The sequence below is a fragment of the Phytophthora parasitica genome (genome assembly GCF_000247585.1).
Source record: "Phytophthora parasitica INRA-310 unplaced genomic scaffold supercont2.15, whole genome shotgun sequence".
Lineage (NCBI taxonomy): Eukaryota > Oomycota > Peronosporomycetes > Peronosporales > Peronosporaceae > Phytophthora > Phytophthora nicotianae.
This window is the reverse complement of record NW_008649001.1, coordinates 970382-985195: the sequence shown is the minus strand read 5'-3', so window position 1 is coordinate 985195 and position 14814 is coordinate 970382. Positions and strand designations below refer to the sequence as shown.

Here is a 14814-nt window from a genome sequence, read left to right as displayed (position 1 = left end):
CGTAACAGTGATATGCTTACCGTCGTTGATCAGCCACTTGGCAATATATGCTCTGAGCTGCATGTTCGACGGACCCCACAGCTTTTTCAGCGCTCCCTGTTTCATTGATCCCTTTGTAGAGTGGTCAACGCTGGTCATGTCGGTTGTCATCGAGCCAGGCACTTGGCTAAACGCGTCCTCGAGTTGTCGACGCACTCGCTTGACTCGCTTGGTCGCCTCCGCTTTGCCGATCGGGTGCGAGCTGTGTTTCGCCACTAAGTGGTCCTTGACGTTCGAGGTGTGGTTAAACTTCCGTAGTGCGCCTTCCCATGCGTCCTCCGAGGCATTACGGTGGCTAGTCAACCTTAGTGCGCAGAGCACACGCATGTGTGTGAAGCACTCAGCGTCATCGTCATCTCCAGTCGCATACGGCGACGACAACACGTGGGCGATGTCCCGGACATCATCTCGCTTCCCAAGCTGGCGGTAGTGATGAACCTTCACTGGGATGCCGTAGGTGTCCACCCGCACACGACTGTCACTTGTCAAAATCGACGGACGATTGACTGCAACCACTGTCTTCCGACTCCGCGATGGTGGATTCAGAGTCTTGACTGGCAAGCCGCCTGCGCGACTGGCCAGGCCCGACGATCTCGAACGCATCTGGGTCGTCATACACTGACTTCTCTCCAGGGTGTGCCTTCCAGCTGGACACGCACTGCACGCTACAGAAACTAGAACTAGCCGTTAGTGCAGTGAATATAAAGTTACTTACTGCACCGCAATGTTCTCCGGGTCGAACAAATCATTTGAACACAAGTGATGGACCTGACGCTCGCATACAGTACACGGGTACAACGTCGAGAGCTTGGGGTTTATACAGTCCACGAAGGCGCACTTCATGAGGGTACTGCAGACTTGGTTTGCTTCTGGTCAGGTAGAAACTTGGAAAATGGGTGTCCAAGCTTCACAGCAGCCACCAGGATTCGTTATGCAGAAAGTTTTAATGCCGCAGAAAGCAGCTCTTGTATGACCGCAGAACCTCCACCAGCACAAATAGCCCCGCATCGTGCTACTTTGACGTCGCCCAGGGCATGAACTCGACGTGAAGCGTGGAAACTTGGGGAACCCGCACGCTATGAAGACCGCAGGTTCTTGTCCCTCGCCCCGACACCACCCACAGCGGTGATCTAAAGCGAAAGTGGGCAGGTGCGTTTCTGGATTTCAAGCAGTTGAAAAAAGTACTTTCTAGCTTCAAGATTGATTACTGTCTACTGGAACAACAGTAACTTAGATTCTATTCAAACTACTGTTTGTTCCAGTAAAAGTACTATTGCTGTAGTACTTTTTTCTACTGGTTGGCGGATTACATTCAACCTCTGCTTGTGGCCCTCCATAATAAAAAAAAAAAGATCAAAAGGGGTCCGAAACCAATGCGCACTTTTTAATACAAAGTACTTTTTATTTAAAAATTCGTCATATTTTTGAATGTACCACAAAAATGGTACGGTTTTGCAAATTTCTTCCTTTAAAAAAAATGAATGTAGCCATTCCTTTATGTTGCTGATATGATTAGAGCAACTTACAATTGAAGGTCAATCGACACCCAGCCATTCGAAGAGCTCCATTCTCAACGTCATGGCTTCACGTGCGTTCCGCCAGGCCCACGGCCGGCCGAATCCTCCGGTGCAAGATGAAGAAGCTGCTGTCGCATCTGACACCGCTAAACTTAAGCAAAATGAGCGCGAGCGTCTCGAGATCGAGAAGCTAGAGGCGCGTATCGCGGAGCAGACACCTGCGCGCGGCTCGCAGCTCGGCGAGGCAGCCAGTTTTGACCTGTTCCCGCTATCTGAAGCTTCGCGCCGCGGTCTGAGGACCTGCGGCTTCACTGCACCCACCAAGATCCAAGTCGGCGCACTGCCGCACGCGCTAGCTGGACGCGATGTCCTCGCAGCGGCTAAAACAGGTTCAGGCAAGACATTGGCCTTTCTGCTTCCAGTACTTGAGAAGCTCTTCCGTCTCCGTTGGAGTGTGGAGGACGGATTGGGAGCTCTCGTCATTTCACCCACACGAGAACTAGCACTACAGATCTTCGAGGTGTTGCGTAACGTGGGCAAGGCGCACGCGTTCTCGGCCGGTCTGGTCATCGGCGGCAAGAACTTCCGCGAGGAACAGCTCCGACTTGTGCGGATGAACCTGCTGGTTTGTACGCCCGGTAGACTGCTACAGCACATGGAACAGACACCCGCCTTCGATGCTAGCAATCTACAGGTGCTTGTACTGGACGAAGCCGACAGAATCCTGGATCTAGGCTTCCAGAAACAGTTAACGTCCATTCTAGAACATCTACCACCCGCAGGAGAGCGCCAGACAATGCTGTTCTCAGCTACGCAGACCAAATCTGTCAAGGATCTGGCAGCGCTGAGTCTGCGCGAGCCAGAGTACGTCGCGGTGCACGAACACTCCGCCAACGCCACTCCTAAGGGCCTACAACAGAGCTACGTGGTGACGCCGCTGGAGCGCAAGCTGGACGTGCTGCTGTCCTTCATCAAGTCTCATCTTAAACAGAAAACCATCGTCTTCTTGTCCACATGTCGTCAAGTGCGCTTCGTGCACAGTGTCTTCTGTAAATTACAGCCGGGTATCCCGCTGTGTGCGCTACACGGCAAGTACAAGCAAGGCAAGCGTGTGGAAGTGTACTACGAGTTCTTGAACAAGCCAGCGGCAGTGCTTTTTGCGACGGATATTGCAGCACGAGGTCTAGATTTCCCTCAAGTTGACTGGGTATTGCAGCTTGACTGTCCTGAAGACGCAGCCAACTACATTCACCGTGTCGGTCGTACCGCGCGATACAACAAACAAGGTAAAGCTTTAATGTGTCTCGTACCGTCGGAGGTGGACGGTATGATGAAGCGTCTGGAGGACGCCAAGGTGCCGATTCGGGAGACGAAGCTCAACCCAGCCAAGACCACGAGCTGTCGTCAAAAAGTGGCGTCTGTTGTGGCTGGTGATAAGGAGATTAAGGCGTTGGCACAGAAGGCGTTCATGTCTTATGTGCGTTCTGTTTACTTACAGCCCGATCGCGAGGTGTTCGATGCCACAGCACTCCCCCTAGACGCGTTCGCTGAGTCTCTCGGTCTTCCTGGTGCTCCACGGATGCCATTCTTGTCCAAGATGAAGGCTGAACACGAGAACGGAGGCAATGAAGCTTTACGTGAAGAACTTCGCGGTAAGAAAAATGTCAACCGTAAGTTGCAACAACTTAAGGAGAAAATTAAGGCGGAGAAGGAACGCAAGCGGTTGGCGCGGCAATTGGCGGCGTTGGGTCCAAAGGAACAAGAAGAAGCCAAGAAAAAACTGGAGAAACGAAAAGAAGAGGAGGAAGAAGAGGAGGAAGAAGATTCACTTATGGTTGTCAAGCGGGTACACAACTGGGACGACGATGAGCCGCTTGACGTGGACTCACTTGGCCCAACTACGAAGAAACAGAAGAAGTTGCGCGTGGACCGTGAAGCCATCAACGCGTCCAAGATCGTCTTCGACGAGGAAGGCAACAGCGCCAAGATCGCGGACCGTCTATCGGCGCGTAGCAGTGCGGAAACGGAGTTCGCGGACGTGGAGCAACACGCCAAGAACTACACGGAACAGGTGGCCGCTCGTCTTGCCGCTAAGGACGAAGAGGACCGTCGTCTGGAGAAGGAGCGTGTGCGTGCTAAGCACCACAAGAAGCGCATGAAGATCAAGGGCGAGCGCGACGACGACGAGAGCGAAGACGAAGGCGCGCGTCTTGCTGTGGCCTCGGACGATGAAGATATGAGCAGTGGCAGTGAGAGCGACAGTGAGGAAGAAGCCAGTAGTGAGGAAGAAGAGAGTGACAAGAAGAACGTCGACCGCCAGGCTGTCGCCAGCCAGGAAGAGATGGCGTTGGCCATGTTGCAGCGTCGGTAGATTCTGCCATACATTCTGCACTAACACTTGACCATAGAAACGTTTCTATTCGAGAATAGGAAAAAAATATTTCGAGAGATCTGATTGGCCGATGGCAAAAGATGTTTACTGGATGGCATTCAGACGAAAAAACCATTAAAATTTTAAGGTTTTTTTTTGTCTGATTGCCATCCCGGCCAATCAGCATGCGTACCGACGAGTTTTAAGCACTAAGTTAATAGGCCGTCATCCTAGCCAATCAGCATGCGTACCGACGAGTGTTTTTTTGAACACAACAAAAAACACGCGTCCTTCTGCCCTCGGCAAAGACTGTGTTTTGTCTGATTGGCCGGCATTCAGACGAAAAAAACCCATTAACATTTTTAATGGTTTTTTTGTCTGAATTACCTAAAACAATGACCATTTTTTCTATGGAAGTCCTTTTTTTGAATTTATTTCATCGTACCCAAAATTAATGTAATTTTTTTAAAATATTTTTGTAGACAGGACCTTTTTTTCCCTGCTTTTTGGTCATTCTACATTCCAAATGGTCGGCTTCCACACTATGGCGGACGCCACTTGCACTCCTTCGAAGCACCCGCTGCATCGCCTTCCTAGCGGCATGCGTGTACCCAATGACCCTCCAACATCTTCTCGTCCACGTCGTCGCCGCGTACGCGCCGTAGCGATGATCCTGGACGACGTACTGTACGATCATTCAAAGCTTTTGTCACACTTGGCGATTGATCGCGGCGTGGCTCAACTACTTGAGGAAGGTGCATTCCCGACCAACGCCACTGCCTTTGAGGCACTACAAACCTTCCGCAACGCTTATGGACTCCGTAAACGCTTCCCTCGCTTCGTCGACAGCCTCGTGGGTGGACCACAGGCCAAATTAACGCCTACTCAAGCCCAACGCGTCATCAAGGCTTACTATGAGAGCAATGTACCTGAAGCGCGCAGTATCACGCCGTTCCCGGGCGTACGCAAGACGCTGCTGGAGCTTCAGGATGGCGGTGCCTGTCGCTTGGCGCTGTTATTGATCGGTAAGCCAGAAGTGCAGCGCGAACGACTCAAGGCACTAGGTGTGGAGGATCTGTTTGATCAAGTGGTCTATGTGAGTCCCAATCCGAGCTTAGCGCAAGTCACGAGCGCAATGAAGCAGCTCGCGAGACAATTGCAAGTACCGTCGTCTGCCGTCATGTTTGTGGGTCGCAAGGCCTTCTACGAGATCAAGGCAGCGAATACAGTGGGAATGCTCACTGTCCGCATGGTACGTGCAGATGACAAAGTTTGGAGTTTTTTTTATTATTGATTTTGAGTATTTTGTAGCTCTTTGGTAAGTATACGAGCGTGATGCCTACGGACGAAATGGAACAACCAAACTTCCAGGTAAACTAGGAAGTTATGCACCAGGTTATACTCATTATACTCATCAGTATTCTGTTGTAGATTGAGTCGATCGAGCAGCTTGTGCCGATTGTTAAACTGGCAGACCAGCAGATGCTGCAGCCTAAAATTGTGGCAATTGGTGGAGGCACAGGTTTGGCTGTGCTGCTCAAGGAACTGCGCCACTATCCTGCTGATCTCACTGCTGTCGTCACAGGTTTGCACTCGTATTGTAGTTACGTCAGAGTGAACCATTTTATTCTTACTCACTTTCTTTGTAGTATTCGACTCAGGTCGCCACTCTGGTGCTCTTCGCAAGTACCTTGGTATCCTTCCACCCGGCGATATTCGCAATTGTCTCGTGGCACTGTCCGACTCCGGTTCGTACTGCATTATCTCTATGAATTGTACGCTACGTATTCACGATATATTTTCCTGTCTGTGTAGATGAACTGTTGAGCAAGTTGATGAACTACCGATTCCGTGATAACTTCATGGAAGGGTGTAGCTTGGGTAACCTATTGCTGGCAGCGCTGACTGATCTACAAGGTGGTTTCGATCGCGCTATCTCGTCAGTCTCCGACATTCTCAACATCCATGGGTCTGTGCTACCAGCCACACTCGAAAGTACCGAGTTGTGCGCCGAACTCATTGATGGATCCACTGTTGTCTCGGAGGTTAATGTACGTAGCCCCTTCATGCCAGACGAAAAGGAAGAGCCTCATTCAGGCTCCAGTTCATCAACAAGCAGCTCAAGTGGATCGCCACCAGCAACACCTCCCAAACCTGAACAGAAGATCAAGAAAGTGCCGATCAACCGTGTGTACCTGGAGAACCCGAATGTTGAAGCCTTCCAGCCTGCAGTGCGTGCCATCGAGGACGCCGACATCATCATTCTGAGTCCCGGTGGTTTCTACACTTCCATTATCGCTACGCTACTGGTTCCTGGCATTCGTGATGCTATCGCACGCAGTGCAGGGGCTACCGTATACGTGAGCAACGTGACCACGCAGAACGGCCAGACAGATGGCTACACGTTGGAGAAGACGCTGGAAGTGCTTTCCACTTATCTTGGTGCGAATGCTATCGACTATGTCATCGCGAACAACACCCAGCCACCGGATGATGTACTTGCACCTTATGTGGAACGCGGTGAGGAGTTGCTGCTGCCTACCCATGAAATGGCAGCCAGTAAACACCCCGTGCTGCTTCAAGGTCAAACGTTCCAAGAAGATCTTGTAGCCGGTCATGTGACGCGTGAGTGGAAGAAAGCACCGATGCTCAAGCACAGTGGCCGCCGAGTAGCAGCAATTCTCTACACCATCATTGACAAGGAGATGGCACGCTACCGACAACATGAGCCACAGGCTTCCAGCGCAACGCCAGTTAGTGCTGCAGAGCCGAAGAAGGCGTGGATGCCTGCTTTAACAGCGCCTGTCACGGTCTTTGGATTGCTAGCAGCCACAACTCTACTGGCATCCGTGCTCCGTCGTCCTTGAGGAATACTATCCAACAAAAGCAGAGAGGTCGACAGTAAATATCAAATTTGTTTCGGTCACATCACGTACATATAAGTTCTATGCTCCCCCTTCGTCCTTCTGGAAGCACAACACACTACGAATCATTTTTCACACATACTCCAGGCTTATTTTCGCGGCAGCGATGATACAGAGGATGACGATGACGTCGTAGAAGACCTTGAAGCTCCCGTGCAATTCTGACCTGGCTGCTCCTCAAATCCATGATGCGTCACTGCAAATTCCGAGAAGGCTTGCGTGGCGATAAACAGTGTTCGGAACTCACGCATCTCGGGCGTGGAGGCTGCAAGATAGCTGGCTTCATCGAAGAAGACGGTGCGTTTACGAGCAAACTCGTCCGTCCAAACATAGCGGTGATAGCCGAAGTCTCCAATGAGTTTGTTGACAGCTCGGAGGAATAATCCACGGACTGCAACCTCCGGAAAGACCAGAGGTTTGCTTGGGAAGTGGTGGGCAAACACATGGTCACTACGACTCACGTTCGGCTTGAGGCATTCGTACAATGCGTCGCGCAGATCAAACCGTACGCTGTCTGGAAGAGCACAGGGCACTTCTCCACGTAGCACAGCTCCCTTGTCCAAGTCCACGACTAACAGTTCCTCTCCAGCTCCAGCAAAAAGATCATCGCCACCTTCCTCAATCAACTGACGTTGGGCATCATCAAGCGCTTGCTTCTCAGCACCAAAGATAAAGGGCGTCGGACACTCGAGATACTGCAGCAGTCGTCGAGGAAGCACTGGTAGATACACATGCGGCCACGACAACGGGTGCATTAGAGCTCGCAAGGACTCGCCAACCTTCATAAGCACCGACAGATATGACGACACCAACAGGATCCGGTTCTCCAATAATGCTGCGGTGAATACAAGAAGAACAGTGGAGACGTCCAGTGTGTCGAATAAGAGACGCACTGAGTGATCCAGACGCGGAAGCGCAGCAAGCAACGAAGCGGCTGTGGCTTTCGGTGTTAACCCTGACGCCTCAAGAAGCGGTGACTCCGGAAGCGGTGATGGCTGGTGATACTGCGAGATGTGTTCCTTTGACACGGAACGGGTCAACTTGGCTAGAACCTTCTTGTCAAGCTGAAAGCCATGCTCTCCATTATGAGGAATCGTTTCTTTGCCGTCGCTGTTGGCTGCAGCGATCGTCTCCAGCTCAAGAATAAACTCGTACGCTTCCGCAAGACGCTCTCGAAGCAGATCCACCATCGGAAACTTCGACAACACGCACACTCCATACGGGATCCATCGACATCCACTCTTAGAATCTAGTCGCGAGCTCTCGAGAGCACGTCGAGATAGTGGAGGAGCTGGCTTATACAAAACCACACAGGCTGCAAATAATTCAGCAGCTGAGGCGCCAGCACTGCTGTCACCCATGCGAAAGTTAAACGCCAGCGGCGCTGGACAGGACGGTGCTGTAAGTACCACATGCCTGGGGTCTGCACTCCACGGTACGAGGAAATTCTCCACAGATTTGTCCACGACGTGAGGTGTCGGATCATGTGGCAATGGGTGTTGTACTACCTGCAGCTCGATCGGGTCTTCAAACACTCCGCTGCCATTTTCGTCGGTATCGTTCTCTGCCTCTTCAGCTGTTACAAGGACGGCTACGGCGTCAAAGGTGAGTACACCAGAGATGGCTTCAAAGCTTCGCGCAGTACGAAGCGAGTCCAGAGACTTCTTCTTTGGCGCTGAGGTTTCATCGCGAGCATTGGATGACGATGCCGACGTTGACCCGTTAGATGACGAGGAGCTCGAACCACCAGCCCAATGATGTGCACGTAAGCCGTAGCTTAAAAGTAGCGCTGATAGCCGCATGGAATCGTCGATGGAGTCCTTCTCGTCTTCAGGTGACAGCTTCGGATACAACGCGAACTCAGCGTAAGCTCGACTCGTTAGGAAGCGATGATACAACTCCAAGTGAATGAGGCTAAACTTGGTCAGAATGGCGTCTTGTTCGGCTTGTAGTCGAGCACAGGACGTCACCAGTGTGCGTGATAAAGTCTGCATCTCAGCGTCCCCAGCGTAATACTTTTGTGAAATATACTTGAGCAACCTTCGGCAGCGATACGCAGCCTGCTCTATTCGCTCACGACGCTGATTAGTGGTACTGCTCGATAAAGCGGCACTTCTGGAGCTGCCACTAGACTTGAGCAGCGACATGTAAATGCGGAAGGCTGGCTTGAATTCATACTCGACATCTAGCCACAGCGCAATTTCGCGATGATAATTGTGCGGAAAAAGGAATATCCAGAAGAAATTGGCGAAACGGTGGTTCATCAGGATGTCTTCAAGGCATATGACTTCACGCTCCACAGTCTTCTGCATCTCCGCGTAAAGCTCGGTCTTGCGAAACTCAGGAAACTTGAACATAAGCACCCGTTTAACTTTCACAGCAACGTCGTCAAAAGTGCGTAAAGCATCTTCACCTCCAGCCGCCAGATCGCGTTTAATGGACCGCAACTTGTTGGAGTCCACGATTGGAGGCTCGTCACTCCCACCGTCTGCATCAGCACTACCGTTTATCGGAAACTGCGCGTTTTTCGCCAAGTATTTCATCGCGATTTTGACGCCGTACGTGCGTAACATGAGCACGTCATCCTTCGCGAAAGGTTTCTTCTGATAATTTGCACGCAACGTACACCAAAACTGCCGGTATTCTTCAAACGAACACAGGAAGAATAATTTACTCTGGTCTGCAGGATCAGGTAACCACGCTGCATAGTAGCGCATCATCCTCGGGTTGCTGATAACTTCCTCGATTGAAATAAGTGCAGTCGGGTCTGGTGTTGGCTGGTGCGTTGGGAAAGCAAATTGTTGTTGCTGCCGCTGTAAAACCTCATCCTTGAAGGCACGCTGCATTACTTTGCCGAAATTGTGCTGATACTGGTCGTGCATCCATCGATTCCACTTCTGAAACTTGGCGCCACCATTCGAGTTCTGTCCAAAGGATGGCAAAGGAGGTAAAATTGAATGGTGATGTGTTGAAGATGAAGATGCAGCCGACGAGGTGCCCGAGATGGCTCCAAACCCACTGCCACTGCTCATTTGCGCAAGAATCTGCTTCTGTTTGTTCGCCCAAATCTCGGCTGACGTCGGTGCTGTCGAAGTCACCGCGCCATTGCTAGAACCCGAAGCTCCATTTTTATTGCCTGCCACTGTAGAGTAGAGAAAGCTCCGAGCCTTGAGTTTGACGTGCTGTGCCCACCGAGACTTGGCGTTTTCAAGCTTGACGTCCTCCTCTTCCTCCTTTATGCTGGTGACTTCATAGCTATTGACATCTTCGTCCGATCCACTCAGCACCTCCGACAATTCCCTTGCACTCAGTTCACGTTCCGGTTCAAATAAGTCCGTCTCGTACAGCATCTGCTCTGATATCGTACTCCTCCTGAACGTGCTTCGACTTGAAAATGAAAATGCTAAACTGTCGCGCGAATGTCTCGACATGGCCAGTGAGTCTCGCTCGCTTACTGTCCCAGCCATACTCAAATTCAGGTTCCCACCCACAGCGTTCGACCGTCGTTGATGTGGCAATAAAAACTCGTCTTTGTCTGTATACAATGACGAGCTCAGTGCACTTGCCATACTCTCTCGAATCACCTCCTCGGCCGATATGGTGCTATCCGGTGGCAATGGCGGACTCGAATCCAACGACGCTAAATAAAAAAGAAATAACCTTAAAAATCAGTCCACAGGCTTTCTACTGTCCACATCTTCAACGTACATGCTCTTCTGTATCTCTCAGAACCAGTGCTCCCACTCGTTGAGTCTCCCAGCATGTTCCTAGTAAGTCTTCCACCGTCCGACATCACGTCTTCATCATCAAAGCTCAAGGCTCGAGTATGAGCGTCCACCGACTGTCTGGCTGAATCAATATCCATCATCAAGAAGCTCGCGTGGCTACGGAGAGCCGAAGACGATACTGGAACACCTGCACCGGCGCGGAAACTCGAGCCTGCGCTGTTTAGACGGAAGGAAGAGCTCAAACCCCCGCTCTGGCTGAACGGATTAAAGCCTGAGCGACTGAGACGTCTTCCAGAACCCACCACGTGATCTGCTGAAGCGCTGCGTCGAAGCTCCATGACGTCACTGGGCAGTAGCGTCCGCTCTCCGTTGCTGATACCGGTGTTCGGGGTGGGTGTGGATTCAGCGGGTGATGCAGTAACGGGGGTGTTTAAGACGGCGCCGCTGCTGCGACTGCGCCGTCGAGGTCGCGTGCGGACGTTGACGCGCTCAAAATCATCGCTCATGACAGAACGGGGCGTGCAAGGGGCGGAGCGCTGCGCCGATCACTGACCGCACTCTGCTCGGCTTTGGGATGTGTCTTCCTGCAACAATGTCGCACTTAAGAGAGGTATGTGATGTTGACTCCGTAAATAATGTGGTGCACACGTTAATGGATTCACATTTTTGAGCAATTCTGATTCCTATTCTCCCAGGTGGACAGATAGCAACGGGTTGAGCTGCTATGAGTGAGCGTCGAGTGAATGCTGCGCAGGACGCGGTCATCAAGGTGTTGGTGCTGGGCGACGCCGCAACGGGCAAGACGAGCATCATCAAGCGGTGCGTTGCTTGGTCTCTTTGTCTTCCGATAATCAGGGATATTGACTGCTCCCAATGTAGATACGTACACGACGCCTTCTCGGAGCACCACCGCACTACAATCGGCGTGGACTTTGCGCTTAAGGCGGTGACCGTTAGTGGCACGACTGTGCGCTTGCAGCTATGGGACATCGCTGGCCAGGAGCACTTTCGTGCACTCAACCGAGTGTACTACAAGGACGCCCTGGGAGCGCTGCTGGTGTACGATATGTCTCGCCCCGAGACGTTTGACAGCATCCTGAAGGTACAGACAGTCGGATGCTTGTGCTGCTGTGAAGTATGTGTACTTAGATATTTAATGTCGTTGTTGCAGTGGAAGAAGGAGATCGACTCCAAGGTGGAACTCCCGAACGGCAAGACGCTGCCGGTCATTCTGTGTGGCAACAAGGTGAGATCACGCGAGTGATGAGAGCAAGACCAAAGAATGGAGTTATTGACAATAGTTTGCTTTATAGTGCGACCTGAAGGAATATGTTGATCGGGAGTTTTTGGACGAGTTCTGCAATACGAACAACTTTACGGGCTGGTTCGACACTTCAGCTAAGGAAAACATTCACATCGACGACGCCGCCAAGGCGCTGGTGACGGGCATTCTCCAACACAAGGACATTTTCGAGCGGAAGTCAGAAGCCAAGAAGCGCAACGACACCTTCCGTCCAACAAGTGCTGCCAACGGAGGCAATGCAAACCAGTCCAGCTGGTGCTGCAACAGCTTCTAATCTCTACCATTCCGATAGCTGCAACTGAAGTTACCCCAGCGAAAGACGATGCTTTCCAGGCCATGTCGATGCATAGCGTGGGGATAACGTTAATCTGACATTGAGTGTTCCTTCTACCACCATTAGCTACTTGATCCTGCGTCTGCGAGACGCCGCTTTTTGTTGCCTCCTGATCCTTCAGAGCGCCGAGTTTTAGTGAAGTGCACTGGGAGTTGACGGCTGTTTGATGCAGAGATGCCACGACTCTCCATGCTTCTGCGCACTTGTCGGAGTTCATTCCGTCTAGCCCCGAGCTTCTCCAGCAGTTCTTGCTTGTTACTCTCCGCTTGATCTAATTCATCCTCCAGCTGGATCATCTCCTGCTCGCGTTCATCAGGACGATGGTTTGTGAAGGAAGCTGTGATCTCGTTAATGATCTTCTGAACTTTTGCTTCTGCTTCGGGTTGCTCCACCTCCATGAAATCGACGGCGCGGATCAACCGACGCTCTTCCATTCTCAAGCAGTATTCGCAAGATTCACTTTCGTCACGGGCTTTGCACTCCGACAAATGCGCAAAATGGTGCTCCACAGCTCCACACATTGGCTTATTGCACACTTGTAGATCCAAGTGATGCTGCAAGTGATCAAGAATGGACTTGCAATTCAGTAAACACCGCTGTGCTTTGGAAGGTGCACAAAATGACGCGTCCACAATGGCATAACCGAGCTGCATAACTCCATCAAACTCCCGCTGTGCCATCTCTGTTTTTTCTCTCTCTAACTTGGCTCGTAAAAGTTGATTAATGAAATCCGCGTTGAAGTTGGCGGTCCCAGGGATGCTGTCTTCTAGCCTATCCTGTGACTTCTGTGTGTTTCTCTCATCTAAAACACAGACAGGTTTGTATTAGCGCACGAAAATCCGGCATAAATTGTTTGCATATTACCTGGTGTATGGCTGTTGTCACTGTTAGTGTGAGTCTCGGAAAATTGCTCAGCCACTCGAGTTACATTGCTGCCATTTGCTGATGGGACCGCTGCAGATTGCTCACTTGTAGCGCCTTCGTTCTCTTCCAGAGGTGTTGGTTCTCGCTTGATAAACACGTTATCACTGAAATGCCACTTGTATCTGGGGAAATTAAAAATCGGAGCGCTGCTTTCTCTGGCCAGTTGATTGAGTCGGTCGCTTTCCGCGCGAAGGGGCTGCTTGCGCTCGGTCCACCTGTTAATACTCTGCAAGCAGAAGTTTCGGGCTGCTTCACTGTGCGCACCTTGCATTGCGCGGCGTTGGTCATTAATTAGATGATCAAACGCTGCACATACGCCCAGTGTCCGTCTTTGCCGAATACGAATACAAAACGGACATACAGACATTTTACCATCACTCGTAGGCGCAGTGTCCTTTGCTGAACAAGCACGTCGATGTCGGTAGATGATCGATATCTCTGTGCACTTCGGGTCGCTACAGATTTCATCGCGTTTGCAATGCTCGTAGTGTAGGAGAATAGATCGACACGTTTGTTCTTCGCATTTCCCGATTCTTGCGCATATGAGTGCATCCTCGATGGCAAGAGTAGCTTCGATTCGAGTTGCCAACATTTCCACCAGCACGTGATCAGTTGTAGGAAACCACCGCAGCAGTTTTTCCAGATCTACACGTTTGGACTGGGGAGTTGGCCACGTACGTGACTGTGTAGCAGCAGCAGTAGTCGGCTGATTGATAGCTGAGGCTGATGAAGGTGGAGCTGGCGTTAGAGCTGAACCAGATACAGAAGATACGGCAGTTGAAGGCGCAGCGCGAGCAGAACTCGGAGCATGGGCTGACGCTGGTGGTGCAGTTGAGGACACAGACGAAGCTTCCGCTGCGGGATTTGACGTATTCGACGTTGAAGTAGAAGCTGGAGGAGTTGAAGCTTGCGATGAAGACAGTGACTTCTTCTTTTCTTCGTCTACACTCAGTATTGATTGATTATCCACTCTCGGAGCTGCATTCTCCGTCGTTGGAACTAGCGCTGATGCAGAATTTGCCGTCGTCACTGGTGTTTCTTCCGCAGATGAGTCTTTTGTCTCTTCCAGTTTGCCGTCCTGTTCAACGCTCGTCATGTCTGTGTCTTCTCCACTGCTCACTGACTCGCCCATCACTTCAAACTCGTAGTTCTCTTCCACACTTGTGTTTCCCTTTTCTTCTCTGTCTTGCCTTGATTCCTCCTTTTCGGTAGTGGTAGCTGCACCCTCCGGCCTCGTCTCTTCCGGCTTCGTAGCTGCTGGCTTTGTATCTTCCACATCATTAGCAATCACTTTTTGAGCTCGATCTCCATTAGCGATAACGCCATCTCTATTCTCATCAAGTTTCGTCTCTGCTGAAGCACTGCTAATGTTATTGGCTACGCCATTCGGCCGCGGAGACCCCCAGGCGAGAAAAGAGCGGGTCTCTCCGTAGCTGCTCGTGAGCTGGTGGCTGCGTCCGAAGCCACGCGAATGCCACAACATGGAGCACTTAGAGCAGAGCGTCTTCTCCTTGCGCGGGTCGCACGTCGAGCATTTATACAGCCAGCGCTCCGCGCGACACCAGCTGCACAACAAGTCCACCATTAGTGAAAAAGTGAAATGGAATGTTTCGAAATTCGCTTTGGAAAAATTGCTATTTTCAGCAAATACCGCGGAATAATCACAATAACAAA

At 51.2% G+C, this 14814-nt stretch overlaps 6 protein-coding genes across 7 annotated transcripts in view; 3 read left to right on the top strand and 3 right to left on the bottom strand.

Moving 5' to 3' along the window:
* The window catches only part of PPTG_08279 (hypothetical protein), a gene marked incomplete at both ends in the record, with an annotated part of 2540 nt that extends 1886 nt beyond the window's left edge, over positions 1-654 (bottom strand). Inside the window, one exon of the mRNA XM_008903224.1 lies at positions 21-654. Coding sequence (XP_008901472.1) covers positions 21-654 — 634 coding nt within the window. The remainder of the gene's footprint in view (positions 1-20) is intronic.
* A 920-nt stretch (positions 655-1574) lies between these two features.
* PPTG_08278 (hypothetical protein) lies at positions 1575-4017 on the top strand. Its single transcript, XM_008903223.1, has one exon. It carries the CDS (start codon positions 1618-1620, stop codon positions 3925-3927), a length of 2310 nt encoding a protein of 769 aa, XP_008901471.1. The 5' UTR covers positions 1575-1617; the 3' UTR covers positions 3928-4017.
* Positions 4018-4450: 433 nt separating this feature from the next.
* PPTG_08277 (hypothetical protein) lies at positions 4451-6908 on the top strand. The gene is made up of 5 exons (XM_008903222.1): positions 4451-5179; positions 5239-5298; positions 5359-5512; positions 5577-5675; positions 5743-6908. The coding sequence occupies exons 1-5, from the start codon at positions 4454-4456 to the stop codon at positions 6792-6794; spliced, it is 2091 nt and encodes a 696-aa protein (XP_008901470.1). The 5' UTR covers positions 4451-4453; the 3' UTR covers positions 6795-6908.
* On the bottom strand, positions 5508-11209 carry PPTG_08276. Of its 2 annotated transcripts, none has more exons than XM_008903220.1 (2): positions 10560-11209; positions 5508-10491 (listed from the first exon to the last, which is right to left on the bottom strand). In XM_008903220.1, exons 1-2 carry the CDS (start codon positions 11083-11085, stop codon positions 6941-6943), a joined length of 4077 nt encoding a protein of 1358 aa, XP_008901468.1. In that variant the 5' UTR covers positions 11086-11209; the 3' UTR covers positions 5508-6940. The 2 variants fall into 2 exon arrangements, with proteins under 2 accessions (XP_008901468.1, XP_008901469.1); XM_008903221.1 differs by having other exon boundaries at positions 5978-10511; positions 10560-11170.
* A 31-nt stretch (positions 11210-11240) lies between these two features.
* On the top strand, positions 11241-12970 carry PPTG_08275 (hypothetical protein). Its single transcript, XM_008903219.1, has 4 exons — positions 11241-11398; positions 11459-11681; positions 11751-11825; positions 11893-12970. The coding sequence occupies exons 1-4, from the start codon at positions 11304-11306 to the stop codon at positions 12154-12156; spliced, it is 657 nt and encodes a 218-aa protein (XP_008901467.1). The 5' UTR covers positions 11241-11303; the 3' UTR covers positions 12157-12970.
* Positions 11843-14775, bottom strand: PPTG_08274 (hypothetical protein). Its single transcript, XM_008903218.1, has 2 exons — positions 13081-14775; positions 11843-13018 (listed from the first exon to the last, which is right to left on the bottom strand). Exons 1-2 carry the CDS (start codon positions 14723-14725, stop codon positions 12279-12281), a joined length of 2385 nt encoding a protein of 794 aa, XP_008901466.1. The 5' UTR covers positions 14726-14775; the 3' UTR covers positions 11843-12278.
* Positions 14776-14814: the final 39 nt, after the last annotated feature.